Source organism: Pogoniulus pusillus, chromosome 8, assembly GCF_015220805.1.
Source record: "Pogoniulus pusillus isolate bPogPus1 chromosome 8, bPogPus1.pri, whole genome shotgun sequence".
Taxonomy (NCBI): Eukaryota; Metazoa; Chordata; class Aves; order Piciformes; family Lybiidae; genus Pogoniulus; species Pogoniulus pusillus.
The window spans coordinates 30,977,684-31,002,990 of NC_087271.1; the positions used below are offsets into that span (position 1 = coordinate 30,977,684).

Sequence of the window (25,307 nt, forward strand, 5' to 3'; positions counted from 1 at the left end):
CCCTGAGCCTTCTCTTCTCCAGGCTAAACAACCCCAGCTCCCTCTGCAGGCTACCATTTAGAACTTTTTTTTCCCCCGGAATCTGTGAAAAGGTGAAAAATCAGTAATGTATATATTAACCACTGACCTAATTCTAACAAAAATATCTATTTTAACACTTCTGATATAATGTGGAATAACATGATCTCAGTGAAGAAACCAGGCAGCAAAGATTAGGTAGGGATCAGTTACATCATTTATATATCAGTTTGAAGAATTAACTCTGACCTGACATTCAAGAACTCTATTTCTTTTCTCCCATTTCCCTTAGAGTCTTGCATCAAAAGGGTTTGAGTGCTCTGGTAAATCAAAAAGACTGCCACTGCCAGTCGGATAAAACTCATTTGTGTAAGGCTGCTAATATTATACATAGGTGCAAAGTTAGCAAAGCAGTAAATCAGAACTAAAGAAAAAGCCCCTATCTGTCTCTGGAAATGTATTTAAATTTCTCCCTCATTTGTCACAAGAGATAATTTGTCCTCAGCTTTTCAAGTAAATTCATGCCTCAGCTGTTCTGAGACAAGGTTCTTGACGCAGTTGGAAGATAAGGAGATTCAGAAAAGATTGGCCATGACTTTGGCAAGTGGATTATCTGAGATGTTTAAGAGTGATTAGCTTTGGCATGGAGAGATTGTTATAGCTGTCCAGGTACAAATAAGGCTATATCTTTATTTACTGCTCCCTGTCCACTGTTTTCTTAAGCACCCCGACACACAATTTCACAACTTAGTTAATGGGAAATCTTGTAATTTCTGTCTGTTTATTCATGGACAACTTGGATGATTTGTTCTTGGGCCAATGATACAAATTCACTTGCTCAGTTCTTTTGCCTTGACATTTCTGCCCTCTAGTTTCCTTATGAAGCTCCAAAAGGCCCTTCGTTCTGGTAGGAGAGATTAACTGCCTCTCAGAATACAGTCAGTTAAATGTCCTTTTGTCTACATAGTCTCACTTGATTGAGTCCTTCTGGAATGCAAATGCCACTGTGTGTGCTACACAGATAAACCTTCTTGTGCTTTGTGCAGTGGCATTAATGAAACACCTTGCCCCACGTGTTCTAGAATTTCACTTGATTTCAAACCATCTTATTGTGCTTTTAGTTCAGAGAAATCAGCCAGTGTCTTCTTGCCAAGTACAAAGCTCTTAGTCTACAGCAGGACTTACTGTTGTAGTCCTTGCATACATCAGTCTGAAGTAACAGAAATGGGATTAATTAGCACAAAGTGCAGTTATTAAGATTATCTGAAGCTGCTCAACTCTGTTTCACAACCAGCTAAAACAGTCAAGTATGAAGGAATTAACAGGTGAAAATACAACACAAAACCAGTCCCAAGACTGGTGAGTGAGGAACATAATTGGCACTTGCCTTTCAACACCAAGCAGCCTATCTTTAGGTATTCTTCAATCATCTTCCTCTGGGTTAATTTCTGATCCATCTGCACATTTTGTGCCAGTGTCTACCTTTGCCATAGGTGCTCTAAGACAAAGCTTCACTGAAAACTCCATACATGTGAACTGTTGCCTAAGCTTGGTCTAAAGTGAGCAAATGCTAAATTAATCTGTCACAGTAATTTTTTGGTAGATAATCTATCCATTGTTGTAATATATACTGTTTTATGCATTATTTCATCTGGAACCCTAAATTCTAGCCATTTTTCTATGTCCTTAGCAACTACTGTTTTCCAAATTTGTTAAACCTCTATCATGCAGGCAAGGTTTGGTGTGCATTTCACTTAAATACAGGTGAAATATAAACTACTTTCCAGCTTCATAGTATATTCTTCAAACTTCCTTGCACTGGACTTGCCATTACATGCTTCCATCTAATGTTCATTACTCTCATAACTTCATGGACAGCATTAAACATCAGACTAACTTCCTCACAGTAGCACCTGAGGCAAAGTACCTGATGATCTTGAGAGTAAGGTTATCTCATTATAATGCCAGTGACCATCCCTCAGAGCTTTTCTTCAAATACCTGTACTGTTTATTGTTGTTAGGAACAAGTCTTACCTTTGGACCTTCAGGGCCATTTAATCCAGGTACACCAATATCTCCTGGAAAACCCTAAAAAAGCCACATAGACAAATTATTTACAGAGTAGGAGTGTTTTCAATGTACTTGTTTCGATTATGTTCATTCACTTAACAAACCTGAATCACAGAAAGAAGAAATAAATTTGTTCTAGCATCCCTAAAATGTCAAAACACATTAAGTTTCCTTGAAAGGACTTGGAGAAGTGACAAGTTTTAGGCAGCTTTCATCAAACTCAATTTAGCAGATGTCAGAATGTGTTTCACTTCTCTTAGGATTAGACTTTTTATTCACTAAGCAATGCTTGAAATTAAACCACTGGATTGGTCTTGATGCACACACACACACACACACACACACAGAGCATCAATCCACAAAGCAGCCAGAACCAGGTCCTGTACTCAGGAACTCAACTGTTTTTAAAACAAAAAGCTCAGAGAGCAGCTGTAGCCCTTTAACCCATAGCCACACTTCATGGAGGAGATCACTGCAAGATTAAGAAAAGGGTAGAAAGCCTTTTGCCTCCAAATCAGCAGGTACTAAATCCAGTCTGCTGAAGGTCAGCAGCCTGAAGCATTACTCAAAACAAGCCTTTGCTAAATAGTGTGTGACATGGGACCAGTTGTTGGTAAGGAAAAATGAAGCGAAGTAGCGAAGAGCAAGAAAGAACTGATCTGAGTTTTCAGAACAGGTGGAACAATGCTAACACACAACAGCTGGGTGGTTATTTCTTTTTACCATCAAACAGGAGCCAGTAGCCAAGCTACGCAGCAACTTCAACGTGCCTCTAGGTGGCACATAGCATATTACTCACATGTGACCAAGGCACCTAGGATGACCCTTACCTACTCGTCTGTTTCAGCCTAGAATTCCACATAGTTCATAAAAGGACTTTTTTTTTTTACAATCACAGCATCACACAGTATCATCAAGGTTGGAAGAGACCTCACAGATCATCAAGTCCAACCCTTTACCACAGAGCTCAAGGCTAGACCATGGCACCAAGTGCCACGTCCAACCTTGCCTTGAACTGCCCCAGGGACGGCGACTCCACCACCTCCCCAGGCAGCCCATTCCAGTGTCCAATGACTCTCTCAGTGAAGAACTTTCTCCTCACCTTGAGCCTAAATCTCCCCTGGCGCAGCCTGAGGCTGTGTCCTCTCGTTCTGGTGCTGGCCACCTGAGAGAAGAGAGCAACCTCCTCCTGGCCACAACCACCCCTCAGGTAGTTGTAGACAGCAATAAGGTCACCCCTGAGCCTCCTCTTCTCCAGGCTAAACAATCCCAGCTCCCTCAGCCTCTCCTCGTAGGGCTGTGCTCAAGGCCTCTCACCAGCCTCGTCGCCCTTCTCTGGACACGCTCGAGCATCTCAGCATCCCTTTTAAACTGGGGGGCCCAGAACTGAACACAATATTCAAGGTGTGGTCTAACCAGTGCAGAGTACAGGGGCAGAATGACCTCCCTGCCCCTGCTGACCACACCATTCCTGATGCAGGCCAGGATGCCACTGGCTCTCTTGGCCACCTGGGCACACTGCTGGCTCATGTTCAGGCGGGTATCAATCAGTACCCCCAGATCCCTCTCTGTCTGGCTGCTCTCCAGCCACTCCAACCCTAGCCTGTATCTCTCCACTGAAGAGTTTGTTCAATTCTTTGGAAGCTGCTAGCTCATCCTTTCATCATTTGAAATTTGCTTATTTACAGGCATTAAACAGTTGACAAGGGGTGAGTTGTCTCGCACATGTGTAAGTCTTAAGCTCACTAAGGTGTGAACCAAGGGCTAAATGCTGACAAAGAGAATTCCCCTCAAGGTAATAAACATTCCAGAAAACAATCTGTCAAGAAAAAAAAGTCTGTTTAAAAAGATTTTTATATAAGGGAATACATCTACTTTATTTATTTGTTTAAATGCCTCTAGAAGGAATTCAGTGAGAGCTGTGGGATGTAAGCACTATCATAGGCAGAGCAATCATGACATCTGGAAATCTTTCCTATGCTGGGATGTGAGGGCTACAAGCCTGACAACATCAACACCTGCAATGCATTTAAAAGTTTCAAATCCTCATGGTTTTTTGTGTTTGCTGTAATGCTGGATTTAGTCTTTTCCTCTTGAGCACTACCACAGAGAAAAATCAGATGCTATAGCAGCATTAGAACACTGTTCCAAGATGTTCTCACATTAATAACCCATAAAATAACTGGAATGATCCAGGACACTTGAAAAAATTCCAGGAAATGAATGAACCAGAAAGAAAAGTTCTTAAAACACCTCAGCAGTACTGTTTGCCATTCAGACTGAACAGTGAAGTGGTATACATTTCTTCTTGTATTTCAGTTTGCCAAGAGCTATCCAGCAGCCAGCTTCCTATGAAGATACTCCAGATTAAAAAGTTGCTCTGCCAGAAGTGAAAGGCCAGGAGATTGACGTTCAGTTTCCAGCTACAATGTCATTTTCAGCAGAGACTAGTCAGAACCAAACACCACCCCATGTTATGACTTCCACTAAGGAAACACAAAGTATAGATACTTATCCTCGTATCAGACAGAAGCCTGGCAGCTGGTAAGTTACAAATGGTTTTCCAAATCTTGCTGCAGTTGTGGCTTTCTGCCAGCAAAGCACTTTAGAGTTCACTCTGTTAAATCAAACTACAGAGGGTGCCAGTGAAACCTGAAGTACCAGCCATCTCGACACAAATGGGCTTTAATCTTGCTGTGAAAGTCTTGCTTTTTGGACTGAATACATTAAAGTAACATATTTTTATATATATATATATATATATATATATATATATATATATATATATATATATAATCTTTAATTAACAAAGAAATGCAGAGATAATCAGGCTGCCACTGTGTCAGGGCATCTTTTTGTTCTGAAGTCAATGCTCCAGAGAGGAGGAGTCTGCCAAAAGCTGTTGCTATTTTGTTTGCTGTCCTGTGTGGTTGCTAACATGGATGCAAAGTATCAGAAATGTTTGGAAATTATACTACATTTCCACTAGGAATTCTCTTACGTTCACAGAATTCTAGTCACTCCAAGCAATTTGCCATCATAGTTACAAGTCATAGAATCATAGAATCAACCAGGTTGGAAGAGACCTCCAAGATCAGCCAGGCCAACCTAGCACCCAGCCCTGTCCAATCAACTAGACCATGGCGCCAAGTGCCTCATCCAGGCTTTGCTAGAACACTTACAGAGACAGCAACTCCACCACCTCCTTGGGCAGCCCATTCCATTGGCAAATCACTCTCTCTTGCAAGAACTTACTCCTAACATCCAGCCTAGACCTCCCCGGGAACAACTTGAGACTGTGTCCCCTTGTTCTGTTGCTGGTTGCCTGGCAGAAGAGACCAACCTCCACCTGGCTACAGCCTCCCTTCAGGTAGTTGTAGACAGCAATGAGGTCTGCCCTGAGTCTCCTCTTCTCCAGGCTGCACACCCCCAGCTCCCTCAGCCTCTCCTCACAGGGCTGTGCTCCAGGCCTCTCACCAGCAGAAGAGCTGCCAAGCAGCTCCCACTGTTGTGTGCAGAGATAGCTATATGCACTTACAGCTGCTGAAACACGTTTTTTCCCCTGAAACTGATTAGCAGCAGTTCACACATGAAGAAAATAAGGGAAATGACTGCTTATTCTTCATACTGGAAGTTAGATATACACCAAAATGTTTAGAGACTGACTTTATTTCTGTGTAGATTTCCATAGTACTAATTACAGCTCTTGAGCAGCTGCACTGCTAGACTCAGCTGTTTGACACTGGCTTGTGTTTATTCTTTGCATTCACTGCAAATAACTTTACTTTGCAAGAGGTAAATGTGCAACCAAAATTGGAAAATCCCATTTGTAAACATGCTGCAGCATTTATAACTTCAAGTGTCTGAGTAATCACATAATCCTCACTCAAGGTGTAATCCGTAACACCTGGATTCAGAGGAGAGTAAATCCTGAACACATAAACAAATAAGGAACTATCTGGCATTCAAAGATCCCCTACAGTCATGTTAATATTTTCCATTACAAAATGATGAGCTAGTCTTCTGTACCTTATGAAGGAGAATGAATTCATAGAATCATAGAGTCAACCAGGTTGGAAGAGACCTCCAAGATCATCCAGTCCAACCTAGCACCCAGCCCTATCCAATCAACTAGACCATGGCACTGAGTGCCTCATCCAGTCTTTTCTTGAAGACCCCCAGGGACGGTGACTCCACCACCTTCCTGGGCTGCCCATTCCAATGGCAAATCACTCTCTCTGTGAAGAACTTCCTCCTAACATCCAGCCTATACCTACCCTGGCACAACTTGAGACTGTGTCCCCTTGTTTTATTGCTGGTTACCTGGGAGAAGAGGCCACCCCCCACCTGGCTACAATGCCCCTTCAGGTAGTTGTAGACAGTAATAAGATCACCCCTGAGCCTCCTCTTCTCCAGGCTAAACAGGCCCAGCTCCCTCAACCTCTCCTCATAGGATTTGTGCTCCAGGCCCCTCACCAGCTTTGTTGTCCTTCTCTGGACACATTCCAGCACCTCAACATCTTTCTTCAATTGAGGGGCCCAGAACTGGACACAGCACTCAAGGTGTGGCCTGACCAGTGCTGAGTACAGGGGCAGAATAACCTCCCTTGTCCTACTGGCCACACTGTTCCTGATGCAGGCCAGGATGCCATTGGCTCTCTTGGCCACCTGGGCACACTGCTGGCTCATCTTCAGCTTACTGTCAAGTAAACTTGACAATGATCTTTTGTGAAGCAAACCTACTTACCTTCAATATTTTGTCATTTAGAACTTGTGCTAGTTTGAACCTAGTTTGGATGTTTTAGTAAGAGGAATTAGATTATAGGCTGTGAAAAGGAAACAATGGGGATGTCTACTGCACTCATAGGCTTGCTGAGATGGATAAAAACAAGAACACAAACACAGATAACACAGTTGCTCTCTGGCTTTGGCTGCCTCTCATTTCTACCTAACCTGCTGTCTGTGTAACTAATCCTTCTGCTTCCTTACTCCCCCTGGCCAATTCCTCAAACTCACCTTGACTGCAAGGCAAAGCCTGGGATAAGGTAGAGGGGTGGAAAGGAGGTGGAAGGGTGGTTGGGAGCCCCTCCTGGGGACTCTGGTTTCTGGAAGGGCTGTTGTGTTTCTGCATTACTTTTTAACTTGTATATTTCTGTATATATTGTAAATACCTGCTTGTATATTATGCTCAGCTGCAAATATAAAGCTCTCCTCTAGTTTCCAGCTGGGCTGAATCTAGTCTGGGTGATTTTCTTAAGTGTAACAGATAACACTCAACCCATCACAGAACTAAATGACATTCAATTTACTTCTATCAAGCAAGTTTTTACCTCAGGTCCTGGAGGACCCAATGGTCCAAGGGATCCAGGATCTCCAATTTTCCCCTTGAATTAGATTAAAAAAAAAAACAAAAAACCCCACAGTTAGATTTTTAAACAATTTATTTTAACAACAGATTATTGTGACTATTAAAAATATATATATATTTATCAAGAAGAAAATCAATCCAAGTGTTGAGACTACCTTTCCACTAAATAGGTTAATTTTATGACTGCCTCTCTTTGGATTCGATTAAGAAGTTCTTCTTCATACCTCTTTGAAAACACAGCAAAAAATGCAATTAGCTCCAAATAAATAACATTGAAAGTTTTGGAATGGTCCATATAATCATATTTTAAATCTCTTCTGAGGGGAATTACATCTGTTTTCACACACACAAAGAAGTGTTATTATTTAAAAGTCTGTGAAATAATTGTTATAGATATTGGTTTAAGTACTATATTGAAAACAAAAGTCAATGTGCAAACTTACCTGGGGTCCTGGCTTTCCTCTGATCCCAGGAGGTCCTGGTAAACCAACAGCACCCTGAAAAAAGAAAGCTATTAAATACACATGAAAATTACTATCGTGTTATATTGGATGCAATAAACTGCTACACTTTACCACCTGAAGCAGGATTCAAAAGAGGATCATAGGATCAACCAGGTTGGAAGAGACCTCCAAGATCATCCAATCCAACCCCTCACCCAGCCCTGATCAATCAACTAGACCATGGCACTAAGTGCCTCAGCCAGGCTTTTCTTCAACACCTCCAGAAACAGCGACTCCACCACCTCCCTGGGCAGCCCATTCCAATACTTCTGAGAGATGTCTTCTAACATTCAACTTTAATCAAAAGACTTCTCACAGGGTGCTTCTCACAAAGACTTCTGATCTGCTAGCCATAGAAGATACTTATTTATTGTGGTTTCATGATATGAAGGAGTGTGCCAGACCATGTGCTCCTGATAACCACAGCTGTTCCAGGTGAGTTGCAGAATAACTTCAAGGTTCAAGGGGAAAAAAATCTTCTTTCACAACAAGTTTCAGTTCTTTCCTTCTTTGATGCATCTCTGAACACACAGGAGCCAGAACTCTACCCATATTCTTTATCTCCATTCAGTGCTTTTCATGACCCAGTTATAATTATTACAGTGTCTCTTAAAACCATGTTAATTCACTTGTATCCAGCAACTTTTACTACTGAATTCTACTTTTATGGAACTGACTTGTTACATTTTAAGAGATTCAGGGCCCTGATAAAGTTGCTGAAATTGGACAGTTTCATAAAGCAGTGCAATTGTAAATTACCTTGTCACCTGGGTACCCTTGTTCTCCTGGCTCTCCTGCAAGGCCATGTTCACCCTAAACAACATATTATTTTAGATACACATATGTTTATGGCTTAAAATGAGGTAGTTATCAGAATTAGAGAATGAGAAAGATGAATCCAATATGGAGTATTTAAAATTAGCATAGATCTTTGAAGGACAGTGCAAGATGTTTCACTGAAGCACATCCTCTAGGATGCTCTATTAGACACAGTACTAAATATTATGCCCAGTAGAGAGTAGTAAGTATTAGTTGAGTCTAGAAAGTAAATGTGTATGAAGTACCAGATAATGAGACTTAAGTAATTTTAAAGATTAAAGCAGAAGAGAAGTCAAAATTAAAAATGGAAGATATCAGGTACAGTATTTTGCTCAAGATTTCAGGTAAGGAGTCTGAAAATAAAATTTGTCTATAGGATAATGGAAATATTTAAATCACCTTATCACCTTTCATTCCAGGCTGTCCCACACTCCCTGGGAGACCCTATTAAAATGAATAAAATGAAAAAATATCAGTGTTTCCCATTTCCATTTGGAAAGCAGCATAGGCAGTGGGATGTGAGATTCTTTGGCACCATACCGTGGGCCCTGGAATTCCTGAGGGTCCACTTGGTCCTGCTGGCCCAATGGCTCCCTAGAAGGCAGGAGGAAACGTGAATGCATTAAGCATTTGATGAAATGGAGTTACTTAAAAGAGGCAATGTGGCATTCCCTTCTTCTCTTGTAGACATTAGGCAGTGCAGAATAAGGAAGCTTTATTATGTACTGCAGCTACACATTCAGTGACTATTTCCCCTCTCCTTAGAGTTACATGACCTCACTCTTCTGTAAGCACTGAATTTGGCTAGCACCATAAAAAGTGACTCTTAATAGGCTATCTCATGAAATCATTCTTCCCTAAGCACTGAATTTGGCTAGTGCCATAAAAAAGTGATTCTTACTAGGATATCTCATGGCAGCACTCTTCCATAAGCACTGAATTTGGCTAGTGCCATAAAAAAGTGACTCTTACTAGGATATCTCATGACATCACTCTTCCCTAAGCACTGAATTTGGCTAGTGCCATAAAAAAGTGATTCTTACTAGGATATCTCATGACATCACTCTTCCATAAGCACTGAATTTGGCTAGTGCCATAAAAAAGTGACTCTTACTAGGATATCTCATGACATCACTCTTCCATAAGCACTGAATTTGGCTAGTGCCATGAAAAAGTAACTCTTACCAGGATATCTCATCTCTCACTGACTTTTAGAAGTTAATAAAAAGGAGGAAAAGAAAGAAGACACTGAATTCTTCCAAAATACCAAATGTGCAAACAACCTAAATCCTGGCAAGCACATTTCTGTTCTCATGCACCTGCAATCTCCTTGCTACATCTCTCCTTTCTAGGATTAAAATGGACAGTTTTATGGCTTGAAAAAAATGTGAAACAGAAATTTAAAGTATTAATAATCTTAACAGATCAACACAGCAAGAGTAATAATGTTAATGTAAAATAGTGAGCTTAACATAAGAAATGATTTAGCAATGGTGAAAAACGTACTACTGAGGGAAAAGTCAATCTACTTTCTGCCTATTCTACCTCTGGGGGAGAAAAACTCACCAAACCCAAAAAAACAACTTCCCAAATCAACCAAACAACAGAAACCCCCAAACCAACCAACCAACCAAAACCCCAAACCACAAAACAGAAACGCACCCCACAACCCCAAAACAACAACAAATCTCAAGCACCAGCAGAAACCAAACAAAATACAGTCTTACACTTCCGTGTCTGTAAAAGAATTTAGCAACAAATATGAATAGAGAAATCTTTTGCTGCGTGCTGCAAGTGACATGGGAAAGATGAGATGAACACCTACTGATTTCCAGTTCAGCACACATTCATTATTCTATGGACACTCTTTCAGCAATGTTAGCAAAAACATTCTTCTGAAGCCATCATCAGGCTCATGGCTCACTGAAGAAAAAGGAAGATTGATGATTTAACATCTCAATGGTGCTTGATAAAGCTATTGGGAAAACTGCCACTCTATGTTGCTTTAGCTTCCCATGACTGCTTAAATGATATATTCTGTCATGTTAGCTGATGCCAAGATAAATTGTTTACATTGCTGTCTTTTACTTGGACTATCTATTCTAGCTCAGCAAGGCATTTATGTATTAATGATACTGTATGCTGCAATGCATACTTATGGTATCCATAGCACTGACTGAAAGATCAGAGGGATACTGAGCTGGGAAATTTAGCTTATGAAAGCAATAGGAAGAAGTTCCAAAACAGCTTTACAAAAATTCAAGTTGATGAAACTCCTGTCAGGGTTTCTGGAGAATTAACAGCAAAGAACTGGAGGCATAAAAAAATATATATATAAAAAAAAAAAGATCTTACTGGTAAGGGTTGAATTAGTAAGCCTGTCAGTTTTGTCAAACCATTCTCCATCTATTATAGCCTTGCTATGTGTTAGCACACACTTATCAGTTTGGCTGACAGAGAGAAACAAACATACCTTCAGCTACATAAAGTGTACCTTTCCCATCACTGCTATATGACAAGTGAAACTAAAACCAAATTGCTTTTATCTATCAAAAATGTAAGATACCAGAAAGAGAAAACTAATGCTTCCTAGTATTACATGAGGGGGAAGGTAAAACAAGCTGCAAATTTTGTGATAGACTTCGGTTTGCTAAAACTCACAGCCTTGCAAATCCTAAGAGACAAAACTCTGACCTTGTCAATAGCTTTGCATATAAAAGAAAATCATGGAAGGAAGAAATCTCAGTCTCATCTTTCTGATGCTGCTCACTTAGTCATTGTTCTCAAGACCAAATCTAATGAGCTGGAAGCCACATTGGTTCCTTGACCAAGCCTGTGTGTCTTCACTGTAACAACAGCACAACAATCCTAATCAGGCAGCAAGGGATGACTTTAGGAATATTTTTTAAGTTAACACATAATTTTAAAAGCTGATATTACTGGGACTCAACTGTCATACTTAGATGACCACCAATGTAAGCTAACAACCTTATTAAGTAAGTTTCAGATCTCCAGATCTCAAAAAAAAGAGCCAAACTAGAACACAAAACCCAAACAAAAACCTACTGGCAAAGATCACAGCTTTCTTATGTGCAAACATGCTGTTTTCTTCTCACATTATGAACTATGACTAAGGCTGTGTAGCCAGCCTTGACTGAGCCAACATCAAGTCTCAGATGCAGTATCCTCTTCTGTCACTAAACACATCAATTACTTAGAATAAGAGAGTAAGACCACACAGTATGAAAGTGTCAGTCCTTCCCATATCCTGTAGGACTCAGTCATGTCACAGAGCTTCTCTGGCACAACTGTATGTAAGTACATCTTGCAACTCCATAAGGAACATTGCAATCTTATCCTAAAAACATTTGATTTTTTTTTTTGTATGTGATACTGTATACAAGATAGAGCAATTTTGCTGAGGTGTTGTGGCCATTTGAGCTGATTCTCTAGCTCAGACATAGGGGAAAGATAAACACCCCAGGGATAGGCCATATAATGGCAACAATAGATAAATTAATATAATTTCATTGGAGCATCAAGAGCTTAATGTCTAGAAGCACAGCTTGTTCTCCCCCTTCTTCAGCTGGCTTCTGCTGCTTCAGCTGCGCCTGTCTATCTTCCCGGGCTGCTGTTTTGGCTACTGCTGCTTCTGCTGCTTTGCTGCCGCTTGACCCCTCCCCTATCGCCCTTAAGGTTATTGCATTGGGTTTTTTTTCTTTCCTTCTCTAGTTGTTATCTCTCTTTACACTGCTATACTTATACTATAAGAAATACAATTTCATCTTTCCCTGACTTTCAAAGAGAATCTGTGTTGTGGTGAGTTTATTTCTCCCCGGGGCAGGGATCTGCTCTAACCCAGGACACTAATTTTGGCGCCCAACGTGGGGCATGAACCCATGACCCTGAGATTAAGAGTCTCATGCTGCGCTTCTAGACATTAAGCTCTTGATGCTCCAATGAAATTATATTAATTTATCTATTGTTGCCATTATGTGGCCTATCCCTGGAGTGTTCATCTTTCCCCTATGTCTGAGCTAGAAAATCAGCTCAAACGGCCACAGGTGCGAAGTCTACTTAGACTTTGGTAGTCAGATTTGGGGATGAATGAGGACGGTGGATGACAACATTTGAGTGAACTTGGTTATTTCAATTAGAAAATCCATACCTACAAGAAAAAAAGCACACAAATCCAAACCCAGTACAACAGTACTCCACACTAGCAATATGACTGCAGTTTTGAGAGGTGATTTCAATGAAAATTGTGTCTAACTAAACCAAAGTATTTTTAAATCCCTGGATTCTTAAATTCCTTTTTATTATTTCGCAGACATAAAAGACAAATATTCTAATGCAGCCATATTAAGGTAATAAAACTGTACTCACTCTTAATCCTGGAAATCCAGGAGGACCAACACCACCAACAATTCCCTTCAAAGAAAATAAATTTTAGATTATCTAAATTTTACCATTTACAAAATTCCCCTATGGTAAGATCAAGAGTTTGGATTTTTATAGACAGTTCCTGAAGAATGACAGCTTATCACTGTAGAGGGCAATAAGCTTATTAAAATCCCTAGTTTGAAATTAGATCTCAAGATACTTGCATCATGAAATCAGTCCTGCATTGCTTTTCTATACTTTTTAGGCTATCAGGGAGTGATAGGACTAGGGGGAATGGAGCAAAGCTGGAGGTGGGGAGATTTTCAGATTGGATGCGAGGAGGAATTTGTTCAGCATGAGAATGGGGAGAGCCTGGAATGGGTTGCCCAGGGAGGTGGCTGAGGCCTGGAGGTGTTTAAGGTCAGGCTGGACGAGGCTGTGGGCAGCCTGATCTAGAGTAGGGTGTCCCTGGCCATGGCAGAGGGGTTGAAACTAGATGATCCTTGTGGTTTCTTCCAACCCTGACTGATTCTATGATTGCAAAGGAATGAGAAATAGTTACCTGTTCTTAGGAGGAAAAAAGAACATCACAAAAATGTATGAATATTCTTCTGATACATAAATAAAACACTGGCTCAGTTCACAGGAAAATCTTTGCAAATTAAAGGCTACACACCCCATGAAAAAAATATTTCTTGATATAGAATCAGGATGGTTTAGGTTGGAAGGGATTTCAAAGATCATCCAGATTTGTACTTTATGTAGAAGTAAGAAGTTTAACAGTATTCTATTACGCCCTCTGCTGCACTTGTGTTTGACTTAGCAGACAGGCTAAAATCCTGGCCACCAGAGAAAATACTTGCCAAATCCCTTTGCCCTGAGTGAAGGGGTATTGCAGTCCTCCAGGTCAGCAAGTTTCATGCAGGCTGTCCCAACACCTGGGATTTGCCACTGAATAGGTACTGTACACCGGGTTCGAACGGATATTGTACACAGGGTTCACTGCAGCCCACTGGCACCCACAGCAATGGGGAACTTTTATGCAAGAAAATCTGAGCCCATTCTGAACCTGTCCAACAGGGAATGGCTGCTGGGCATAGCACACAGGACACCTTCATGCTCTCCTCCCTTCTCTGGTGCCTAAGCACCTTCTCCAGCTTGCTCCAATCTAACCACGGGGGAAGCCAAATGCTTTAGCAACATCCTCCACCGTAGACTGACACCTCAGAGAATTGAGGTGTGGTAGAAGTGAAGGATGGCATTACTCTGTTAAGTGGAAGAAATTAGTCATGGACACAAATGTTAGTGTCAAGTCAGCAGGCCTCCACAGGCCTCGCAAGGCAGCTCCTGCTCTTCTCTGCCAGCTCAGAAACAGGTTCTGTAAAAATATCCCATTAACATTGCAGCCCCCTGCAGCTGCAGTTCTGGCTCCTTGCCTGAACAAGCCCTGCAGGGTGAATGCGGGGAGAGGAGAAGGGTTGCTGCCTGTCTGAAAAGGCAGTAAGATCAGCAGCTGTCTTGGCAGATCAGAAGGAACTCGTTTGCAAATGTTTGCATTAGAACAGGCTCCTTCATAAAGTGCAAGTCTGTAATTTCAGATCCAGGTTTTCTGAGGTTGTTTGTATTAAAAGTACTGTTGTTCTACCGATCTTGTGGGAAGACAGTATTTGCTTTATCAGCAATGAAGAAAGATTTGGGAGTACCCAGGAGGGAAAGCAAAAACTCCTTTCTGCACCATCTGCAAAGCAGCTGGTGAGACAACTCTTCAGAGGGCTTTTAGGATGAGAAACACCATACTGACATCACCTGACATTACCCTCACAAAGTCAACTTTGCCTCGGGGACCGGAAATGTAAAATAACTTTCTTCCTATGTTCCAAATTGCTGACACCAAACATTGATAACCTACTAACAAATTTCACATAGGCTCTTCTAAAATAAATTTATAAGATGGGTGTTAGGAGAGAGCAGGCCTTCAAAAAGGAGACCATCTCTGCACTGTTGTTGACTCTGGTCTGTATCAGAACAACCTTTAGGTAGAAACAGATAACAGTTTCCCAAGGACCATCCAATAGAAGCAGATTCAAATTGGCAGCTATTTTGCCCAGCACTTGTTGCCATTCCTTTGTCTGGCCCCAGATCCTTTCACTGTTTTCTCATGTCAAAGGAAACCTGAGTTTGGAGCCTGCAGCCAGAGTTTTCCTACAAGTACAGCAGAACAGGAAACCTCCTTTGAGGGCATCCAGTGAAGTGACGTGACTGTGCCGCATTTATAACACCACAGCACAAAAGCGCTTCAGTCTGCACACACTGCCAAGGACAAAGCTCTTATACTAACTGTAATACACTAAATGACATACTGAATATGATGCTAATTGTATTCAGGAACAGTTCAAAGGATAACATTGACTATCAAATGCATAAGCATACAAAAGCAAGGGTCTTGGTTTCGATGCATATATGCAGAGCAGAATCCCATTTTCTTAAGGTGATCTTAGAATAATGATTTAAATAAACAATGCAAAGTCACATCCAATGCAAGAATTGTTGAAGGCAAAACATTCATCAGTAATGCAGTGAGAACAGGAAGACTTCTCATTCTCAAGGTAGTGAGCACATGCAGAAGTGGAAACACTTCATCCAGCAGCTTTTTGATTATTTTCTTTATCTCTCTCTTTCCTCTCCTCCTCCCTTTTTAATACTACTGTTTATTACAATGCTATCCTAATTGTTTCCATGCCAAAGTAACAGTCCAAAATTTTCCTGTGGACTTCAAGACACAGGTTTTGAGGCAAAAGTCCCTCTTCATTTGGGAGGGGTGTTTATATTGTTACATATTTTACCATGTTAATTAATACACAATTTGATACTTACAGGATTCCCATCTGGACCAGGAGGACCCCTATCTCCAAAGTCACCTGGAAAGCCCTAAAGTAGAAGACAGAAAGCTTGCTCTTTATTATCCAAGGCATGAAGTGTGGTCTGAATTTGCACAGACAGTAGAAATCAGGACATTGGCAAGTGGATTCAGGAAGAGAGATGGTGGAATAAGCAAAATAGAAAGTTTCAGCTGTGAAGTTCAAATGAATAGTGCAGTGGTATTTATCTCCTAAAATTATAACAGGCAAACAAAAAGGATACAACTATACCATCACTGTATAAAATCAGATAAAGGACAGTTTCGTTCAGAAGGGACCTCAAAGATCATCCACTTCTAACCCCCTGCCATAGGCAGGGACACCTCCCACTAGAACAGGTTGCTCAAGGCTTCATCCAACCTGTCTTTGAACACCTCCAGAAAGGGAGCAGGTGTACAGAGAAATTAACATCTTTTTAGCTACATTGTAAGGTTCACAGAACAGCCTACCACAACATCTACAAAATACCAAGCTGCAAAGGGATGCTGGCATTCAGAGGAAAGAAACTTTTTCCTGGAGTGAAAACTCTTGTACAGTATCAGACTACTGAGAATACCAAGAGATACACTGACCTCAAGAAACAGGCTGGAAAGCATCAGAGCACTTCTAGTCCACCTCCACTGACAAGAGCAAGTTCCATCCTTGCAATGATTTTTTCCACTAAATACCCTTGTGTTTTCAGTGTTTGAATGTCTTTTTACTCTCTCTATCAGAAATCATACTTTGAGGCATTAACCTTTCACCTCTGCGAGACTCTGCTAAAACTTGCTGAAGGTCCAATGTACAATTGTGGAAGCTGTGCTGCCATAGAATCTTGTCTTGGACAGTTTCTCTGCTGCCACAGACATTTGTCTCAAACAGACTGGTTTTCTGCTCCCTTTTCTGTGTACTCAAGCAGTCATGACAACCTACTTCTGGAAGAGCACACTGCAGTTCACACACCGCTTGGGTGTCTACACCTGTGCCAACTCAAGGCAGCTGCTTCATAACTGATCCTGCACAAATGAAGTTAAAGCAGCAGTCACCCCAAAACATTTGAGGTGCTCTCCTTTTCATGACCACCACAATGCTATTTGCAGGTGCCCCAAGAAATACTAACTGAGGTCTCAATACATATGCACCATATGCCCTGCTATGGGAACATCTCCACCAACTGCCCCTAGTTGGGGAATGAAGGGGAATTCAGGAATAGCAGGCAGCATCACAAACTGTAGGTGTGCACGCATCACCAGGAAGACACTGACCATGCAGGATGCTGCTGGAACTTGGGAGTGGTGATACTTTTCTCCTCTTGCCTCTGATCTCTTGCCTCACTCTTCTCTCTCACTGTCTTGTTACATTAAAAGCCTCTATTGAAGACTAGTGCCTTTTTTTGGCTGGAGTCAGATCACACAGAAAACAAAATCAAACAGAATCCTTCAAAATCTTCATAGCATACATCAAAGGCCAAGTGATGGCAATCACACTGCTACTGCTGAAGAAGCTCGCTAAACATGACAGACGAAAGTCATCTTAACTGCTGAGTGCAACTGAGTGCCTAAACAGAGAATGCTATTCCAATCTCAAACCACAAGCAACTTCAAATTGGAAACTCCTGAGTAACTTCAAAGACCTAAAATAATAAGGTTACAGCAGAAAACGAAACAACTGGCATTGAAGATACACCACAGGGAATACGTAGAACTCGAGTATGTGTGCACTGCAGATTTGTGTTTATTCTCTGCTGTAGAAATATGTTAAGCAGAGCACAGCTTTAATTTAACATAGTCCAGAAATACCAGACATTAGAAGCAGCTCATTTGCATTTAAATGACACCAAAATCAGACTTCTGAGCCTTCTATCCTACCTGTACCTTGTGCTAACTCTAATTTTACAGAATGTAGCTCATATCTGTAACCAGCCACAAGGCTCATCGTGTTGTCTTCCTGTCTTCAGAACATGTAGTAACAACTTGTACATAACTTGAAGCACTAACTGCAAACAACAGAAAGTCATCTATGGGAAAGAAAGAATCAACCTAATGTATTTCAGCTGGTTAAAGTTACAGACTGAATTACACATGCGCTTACTTTGGCAGCATAAACGGTAATAAGTGTTAGAATTGTACCTGTCTCCCTTTAGGGCCTCTCCTTCCATGGATGCCTGGGATGCCCTGAGAAAGAAATAGTTGACCATAAGTAAGTTTTCTTCAAAATCAAACAATTAAGCCTGCATTTTTCATTGGAAAAGGCAGTGTGAGAAGAAGCACCACTGTCAGAGAGACGATGTTCTACAACAGGGAGATAGAATCACAAACGTTGCTTTACTGTGGCCACACCAGAATAACTATGAAAGAGGACCATACACTTTACACTCAAGATAAGAAAGAAAAAATCTCAAGGACAGGGTGAGAGAGGCTAAGATTTTCATTAGTTTTATTGCAGAACTTCATCTGACAACTGAACAACACTAATTATTGACTGAACAAAATTGTTTCAATGAAAAATACTCAGTATGGACCTCAGAAGTAAGAAAAAAAATACCCCACATAATCCTTGCAGCTCTTGATTACATTCAAACAATAACTTACAGCTGCTTTCCATTTAACTTAAGCACCAGGGCAGCATTTAATTGATTAGAATAATTAGATATGACTTATGAAATTTCCTCCACATCAGTTTTCTTTTAGACAAAGCCTCAAATGAATGGTTATGCCATGTATATTTCCCCCCACTCTAATATATATCACATTACCATCCCAACAGCAATATTGTATTAACATTCTATTAAACCTACCCTTTCTCCTTCAGGTCCTGGTTGTCCTGCCACACCTGGAGGTCCAATGAAACCCTGAAACAACCCACAATTCTTGATTACAAGGCTGCCTCCCACCAACGTTGCTTTTCCCACACTATTGGCCAGCTGAGGGTTCAAAATCGAGGGATTAAATTCTGGCCCATTTCAAATCGCCATTTGAAATTGATTGAGTGAAGCTCGATCAATTTAAACATGAGCAGGATTTACCCTCCAAAAAACCCCAATTCTCTATTATGAGGAATGAATAAGGAATTACTAAGAAGCACTAAATGCTCCAGTAAGACAAAGTTGCATGACAGACTTATTTATTAGAATAACCGAGATAACCTTATTCATTAAGATCGTCAGAAAATGTGTTCTTGTCTTTAGTAACACTCTGTGATCGCTGCCATATGCACGAGTCCTAGAAAGTTTACCTTGTAATAAGCAGAATGTTCTTCTTAAAGTTCAATCATAATGTATTTTTCTCCCACCTTCCCACCCCCCTAGAAAGTCATAATTAGGTCTTGTCATATAATCAGTTGTATGGACACAGAAACTTGCCACTGATTTACCAGCAATGATAATTCAATTTACAAAACTACTAGTGGGGATGGATTCTGCACTACCAGATTCCAACTGGGATCAGAACAAAGGTATTATTTAGCACTAAAAAAAAGAATCTTTTGCTTTCATCTCTCTCTCTCCTGTCCTCTGATTGTAACAGTTTGGGGGTTTGTTGGACAGGTGGTTTTGTTGGCTTGTTTGTTTTGGTTGTTGGGGGGGTTTGTTTTGTTTATATATGTTTGTTGGGTTTTTTGTTTGTTTTGCTATTTGTTGTTAATAATTATGAAAGCTAGTGCTCATCTGTCATCCAGTCCTAATGAGAGCAAAGAAAACAAAGGCTTTGTGTGTGTGCGTGTGTATACAGTTTCTTAAAACGGATGAGAAGTACAATCTAGCTTGAACGCAGGAATGTTCTAACCTTAACACTCTAAAGGTACTTTACATTGTACTGCAATATATTTCCATCTTCAGAGGGCTGTGTCCTTGCTTTTATGGAGAGCTGTTTGTGGAATTCATACACAGAACTTAGCTTCAAGGTGTTTTCCCTTAAAATTACTCATACATTGGCCATTATTAGCTTTGTGTAAACAGAGGAAGAGTAAATTTCAGGGAAGTAACAGGATTGACTTGATATTTTATTTGTCTTGTAGGAGAACAAGACAAAATGCATTGAGAATCTAAGCAAAAATAAACTGAAGAGATGTAAAAGTTACAATCCCTGAGGGTGCAGTATCTGTTGGCACTTGATCCTGACAAACTATTTTTTCCCATCACTCTAATGAAAGCTGACATCAAAAATACAACCTACATTTAAGAAAGTACTGCAGTTAAAGGCTTTTAGTAACTACATTAAAAAACAACCACAACAACAGCAAAACCCAACACAGGGCAAAAGCAAATCTAGCAACGCAATAATGTTAACTTAACAGATGCATAAAAAGGCAGAACGCTGCTGAACAGCCTGTACATGAGCAGAGGGTCTGAAAGCACCTAGCACAAGGCTCCTTCAAATCACAGGTGTAACCAGCAACATGTAAGCTTCTGGCAACTCATGATTCAGGCTGATGGTGAGAGTCAGTCTGAAAAAAATCAGTCATCCAGAGCCAAGCAGGTGCAGGAATGCACACGTTCCTATTAAAACCCACAAAATACAAACCAAACAAAACCCTCCAGGAAAAAAAAGCCAACCTATTTTACTTCCAAGAATAAAAAAAAACCAACCTTGAATCAGCAGAGAATTAAGAGCCTTTAAACCTCAAATATACAACAACTCCACCATTCCAAAATCTCAAGATCACTTGTATGTGACAAGATAGTTTCCCTTTATCACTTTTGTGGCTGTTACAGATTGCAAATGCCAGATATGTCTCCCTTCTTGACAGCTTCCATTATGGAAATAATGCTTCAGGCATGAAATGTCCACTTCTCTTCACTCCCAGCTCTCACACACCCACATTCAGCACTGCTTTCCCTCTATTACCTGCATGCATTCCAACTCAGAGGAAGGCAACAATGCCCTGTGCTGCTTACCATGGGGAAATATAAATAAATAAAATTCCTTACGTGTATTGTAAAAGAAAACACCACTGTGTTTTCCCCTTTTGCAGATTCTGTAAAGATACCTGGTCAGCAGAGCTGAATGAAATTCCTCATCCCTTTTCCTGTATACTGCATGGGTAAAAATAGATAGGCATGCCAAAACACTTAAATGCTTACTTACTCTCACACCTTTAGGACCTGGGTTACCTTCTGGTCCAGCTAAGCCCTATTGCAAAAAGACAGGAGTCACACTTTATTTTAAAGAACCAGATATACTCCATTTAAGAGAACTGTAAAATCACTTGTCAACTATAAACTGGCAATACATTCTGAAAACCATTAGGATTAAAGAGGGTGTCATTAAGTAGCTCCCTAGGATCATATTCAGAAGGGCCTCACATCGGTTCATGGATGAACCTTAGACACTGAGTGCAAATTCCTTTAGATTAAAATTATTTCTTCTGAGAGTATTTTTTCCCCACAGAACAAGTGATTCTGGCACTACAGTGACAACATTTCAGAGGGCTTTTTATAGCTTTTCTATTTGAACACATTTCCCTTTATTTTCAAGCTCATGTCAAAATAGCAGATGTAATCCAAATGCTCTGAACATTTTAATTCAACACAAACATATTATCATCCATTGCTATGCAAGTTATTGCAATAGAAATTTAAAATACATCATCATTAGAAATTCAACCAGATAAAACCCAGAAGCACTGGTCAAATCCATTCTTGAAGGGGACAAACCCATAAAGTCAGTTGTTGCATTTGGCTCATACACTTCTATATGGGAAAAAACAACAAATATTTCTACTTTACATCTTATTTGTACTACTGGACTGAGCTGTTCTCTTATATGTATTTTTTTTTAGAAGTTTATATGGTGCTTGTGTTTATAGAAGGATGCTTTCTGGCTTTATTTGATCTCCTTCTCAAATATCTGAATGAGAAATAAAAACCATAAAAGCAGTATTTTAATGTTTGGTTTTTTTCCCCTGAAAGGCTGAAGAAATAGTTTCAGCAGTGACATAAGTACATTGGTGAAAATCAGAAAGAACTATACTAAAACACATAGTTTCCTGTTGCTTTTGGGCTTGAAATATGAAGAAGGTAAAAACTTAGAACCACAAGAGGTTTATGAAGGAGCATAAAGTGTTCAGACATTCAGAACTTTGGTAACATCATTTACATCTTCCAGACAGCTACAGCATCACTGCATCTAATCCATTCAAGCCAACTGGATGTGGCACCATTCACCACCACTCTCTGGGCCTGGCCTTCCAGCCAGTTCTTGACCCATTTCAGAGTGAATCTGTCCAAGCCACGAGCTGCCAGCTTGGCCAGGAGCTTGTTGTGGCAGATGGTGTCAAAGGCTTTGCTGAAGTCCAGGCAGACTACGTCCACAGCCTTCCTCACATTCACCAGACATGTAACCTGATCACAAAAGCAGATCAGGCTGGTCAGGCAGGACCTGCCCTGTTGGATATAGTAATATTAAATGCAGTGATTTTATAGAATTGTCTGACTGTGGTACAGCTATTGGAAACTGAAATACTGGAACATAAGCCATGGACAGGTGAGAGTGCACGAGTTCAGAAGTACTGATAGAAGATTGGAATGACCTTAGAGAATGGTGTAAGAAATGTAAGCAAATGTAGGCTGGAGTCTGTGGTTTTCACCTATCTCTGCTGCCAGACTGCTCAGACACAATATAGGTGTTGCTGAGAAAATATGAAGAATGTCTACACTAATTAGTGTGTAATCCTAACACAGTCCTAACACAAATGTATGTAACCAGAGTCTAACATGATTTGTAACCCTGTTATGTAGCCTTCTGATAGAAAGTATATAAGCCCATGCTTGGGGTGCAATAAACTGGATTTGGATTGAAGCTTGCTTATGTTAAGCCTTCTCCCCCTCTCTTCTTCTGTACCCATGGTACTCAGCCTGTGGCACTGCCCTTCCTAAACCTGTGCTGGCTAGGCCTGATCCCCTGGCCATCCTAAGCTAAAAGCCACAAGTCTCAACATTACCTGAAGGTGACCACCTGTGAAAGAGCTTTGTTTCAAGGATAAATGACAAGATGTAAACATTTACAGTTTTTGGAACTGCCAACAGCCTAAATATTCCATGGTACTGTTGAAAAGAACAAACAAGAACCTCCCCAAAATGCAAAGACATTAGTATAGTTACTGCACCTGCCTGCCAGGGTAACCAACCATCCCAATGCTGCCAGCCACTCCTGGAATTCCCTAAGTGAAAAAAGGGGTGGGGAAAAAAAATTAATAGACAAGAAACAACAAACAGGCTTAATGTCATGTTTTGGAGTTACCTTATCATTTATTTTTTTACATCTAGCCATATGACACAGCTTAAGCTCACAGAGAGGTTGCTAAACAGGCATAATGTCATGTTTTGGAGTTACTTTATCATTTATCTTTTTACCTCTAGCCATATGACACAGCTTAAGCTCACAGAAAGGTTGCTTTCTGAACAAGCTACACAGCGACACCCTAGAACTTACTCATCATACATAAAGAAATCCAATTTCAATTACATACTACAAGAAGAGTAGTCTAATGTTTTGTGAAATACAACAGTCCACCCCTTTTTTCCATAATAAAAACATAGATGCTATTTATATATGACTTGTCCTCAAATATATGTTACCATAGCAATGGTCCTAGTGGCATCTGAACAAATGTGTTAAATGTTTCAGTAAGAAAAGAATCCTTGTGTCCTTACAAAGCCTATTTTGTTGTTTCTTTCAGAAACAGGTCAATATAGCACTGAATTAGTCATGAATGCATAGAGCTCCTCTCCATCTTTCTCCTAATCCAATGAGAAGTTATTTTTGTTGTTCTTTTATTGACATCTGAACACCTCATTGATTATTTTCAGAAAAAAAAAAAATCTTTTCTAAAAAAAAATAGTTCCAAGTGCCATGGGTCCATTACCAAGACACAGAGACCTAACTTCTCTTCAGTCAATTATATTTTAAATAGGCCAAGTATATAAATTGGACACTCCTCTAGCCTGACCTTTTCACCCACTGTCATATGTCAAGTGTTACCACAGCAATGAACCAAGGCTTCTTTTCTGAGCTGTTGATAGATGATTTATGGTCTTAGGAAATTGACCTCAGAAGTGCAGGTGCAAAAAGGAGCTGCAGTACTTTTTGTTTAAATGAACTGCCATTGAGATTACTCTGTCACCTGCTTTCAACTGTCAGTGATTAATCTTCTGAGAGATGATCTGTCATAGAATCAACCAGGTTGGAAGAGACCTCCAAGATCATCCAGTCCAACCTATTACCCAGCCCTAGCCAGTCAACTAGACCATGGCACTAAGTGCCTTAGCCAGGCTTTTCTTGAACACCTCCAGGGACGGTGCCTTCACCACTGCCCTGGGCAGCCCATTCCAATGGCAAATCCCTCTCTCTGGGAAGAACTTCCTCCTAATATCAAGCCTGTACCTCCCCTGGCACAACTTGACACTGTGTCCTCTTGTTCTGTTGCTGTCTGCTATTTTGGTTCAGGTGTACCCCAAAATGGGAGTAAATTAAAAACCAAAAGCAGTTGAAGTGCTGCATTTACAAGTTATCTTTTTAAACTTTTCCTTTGTTACCAACTGGTCAAGGAGTTACACAAATCACAAATTCAGAGGAATGTCTGTCCTCACTGTACAAGCTTCTAAAAACTACAAACACAGGAAGGTGCTACAGTAAGTGGTCTAACTCCACCTTTAAATACTGTTAGTAATAATTACATGGAAAGGAAAACTCTTTCACCTGAAGTATGCTCTTAAAAATTACACTGGAGTATTTTCAAAGTGATCATAATGAAGGAAAATATTTATAGAAGTAGCATGAGAATAGTGAGATATCAAACAGTTGCAGGTCACCAGTTCTCACACTCTTAACCATGAATTGTATAATATACTTGATTATACAAATAACAAGCAGAACTGCCTATCAGTTCAAGGTTTTCTTTTTTCCTCTCCATGGTAACTGATTACTTTTCAGCTGTAAATTCTTCTTCTTTCCACTTTCTCTTTTTCACTGTTAAATTATAATCATTACCAAAAAATGCCTGTGAGCTTAGAATAAATATTACCACTTGTTAAGATTTGTCTCTAAAACTCATTAAAGCCACATATCATCTGATCTAATGGAGGATATCCCTATTCACTGCAAAGTCTTGAACTAGACAATCTTTGGAGGTCCCTTCCAGCCCAAACCATTCAGTGATTCTATGATGTTCATGTTTTCATCTCCCTTTGGGTGTCCATCATCTGTTATCATTGCCATTTCCTTTCCAGTGTCAACCAAAGGCAGGCTCATG

At 40.4% G+C, this 25,307-nt stretch overlaps 1 protein-coding gene across 1 annotated transcript in view; it reads right to left on the reverse strand.

Annotated features, from left to right (window-relative positions):
- COL24A1 (collagen type XXIV alpha 1 chain) overlaps window positions 1–25,307 on the reverse strand; it is a 162,682-nt gene that overhangs the window by 91,149 nt on the left and 46,226 nt on the right. The window contains exons 9-20 of the mRNA XM_064147936.1: window positions 23,163–23,216; window positions 21,143–21,187; window positions 18,856–18,909; window positions 18,188–18,232; window positions 16,036–16,089; window positions 13,165–13,209; window positions 9,319–9,372; window positions 9,178–9,222; window positions 8,719–8,772; window positions 7,900–7,953; window positions 7,419–7,472; window positions 2,053–2,106 (exon numbers count right to left, since the gene is read on the reverse strand). Of these exons, the coding sequence (XP_064004006.1) occupies window positions 2,053–2,106; window positions 7,419–7,472; window positions 7,900–7,953; window positions 8,719–8,772; window positions 9,178–9,222; window positions 9,319–9,372; window positions 13,165–13,209; window positions 16,036–16,089; window positions 18,188–18,232; window positions 18,856–18,909; window positions 21,143–21,187; window positions 23,163–23,216 (612 nt within the window). The remainder of the gene's footprint in view (window positions 1–2,052; window positions 2,107–7,418; window positions 7,473–7,899; window positions 7,954–8,718; window positions 8,773–9,177; window positions 9,223–9,318; window positions 9,373–13,164; window positions 13,210–16,035; window positions 16,090–18,187; window positions 18,233–18,855; window positions 18,910–21,142; window positions 21,188–23,162; window positions 23,217–25,307) is intronic.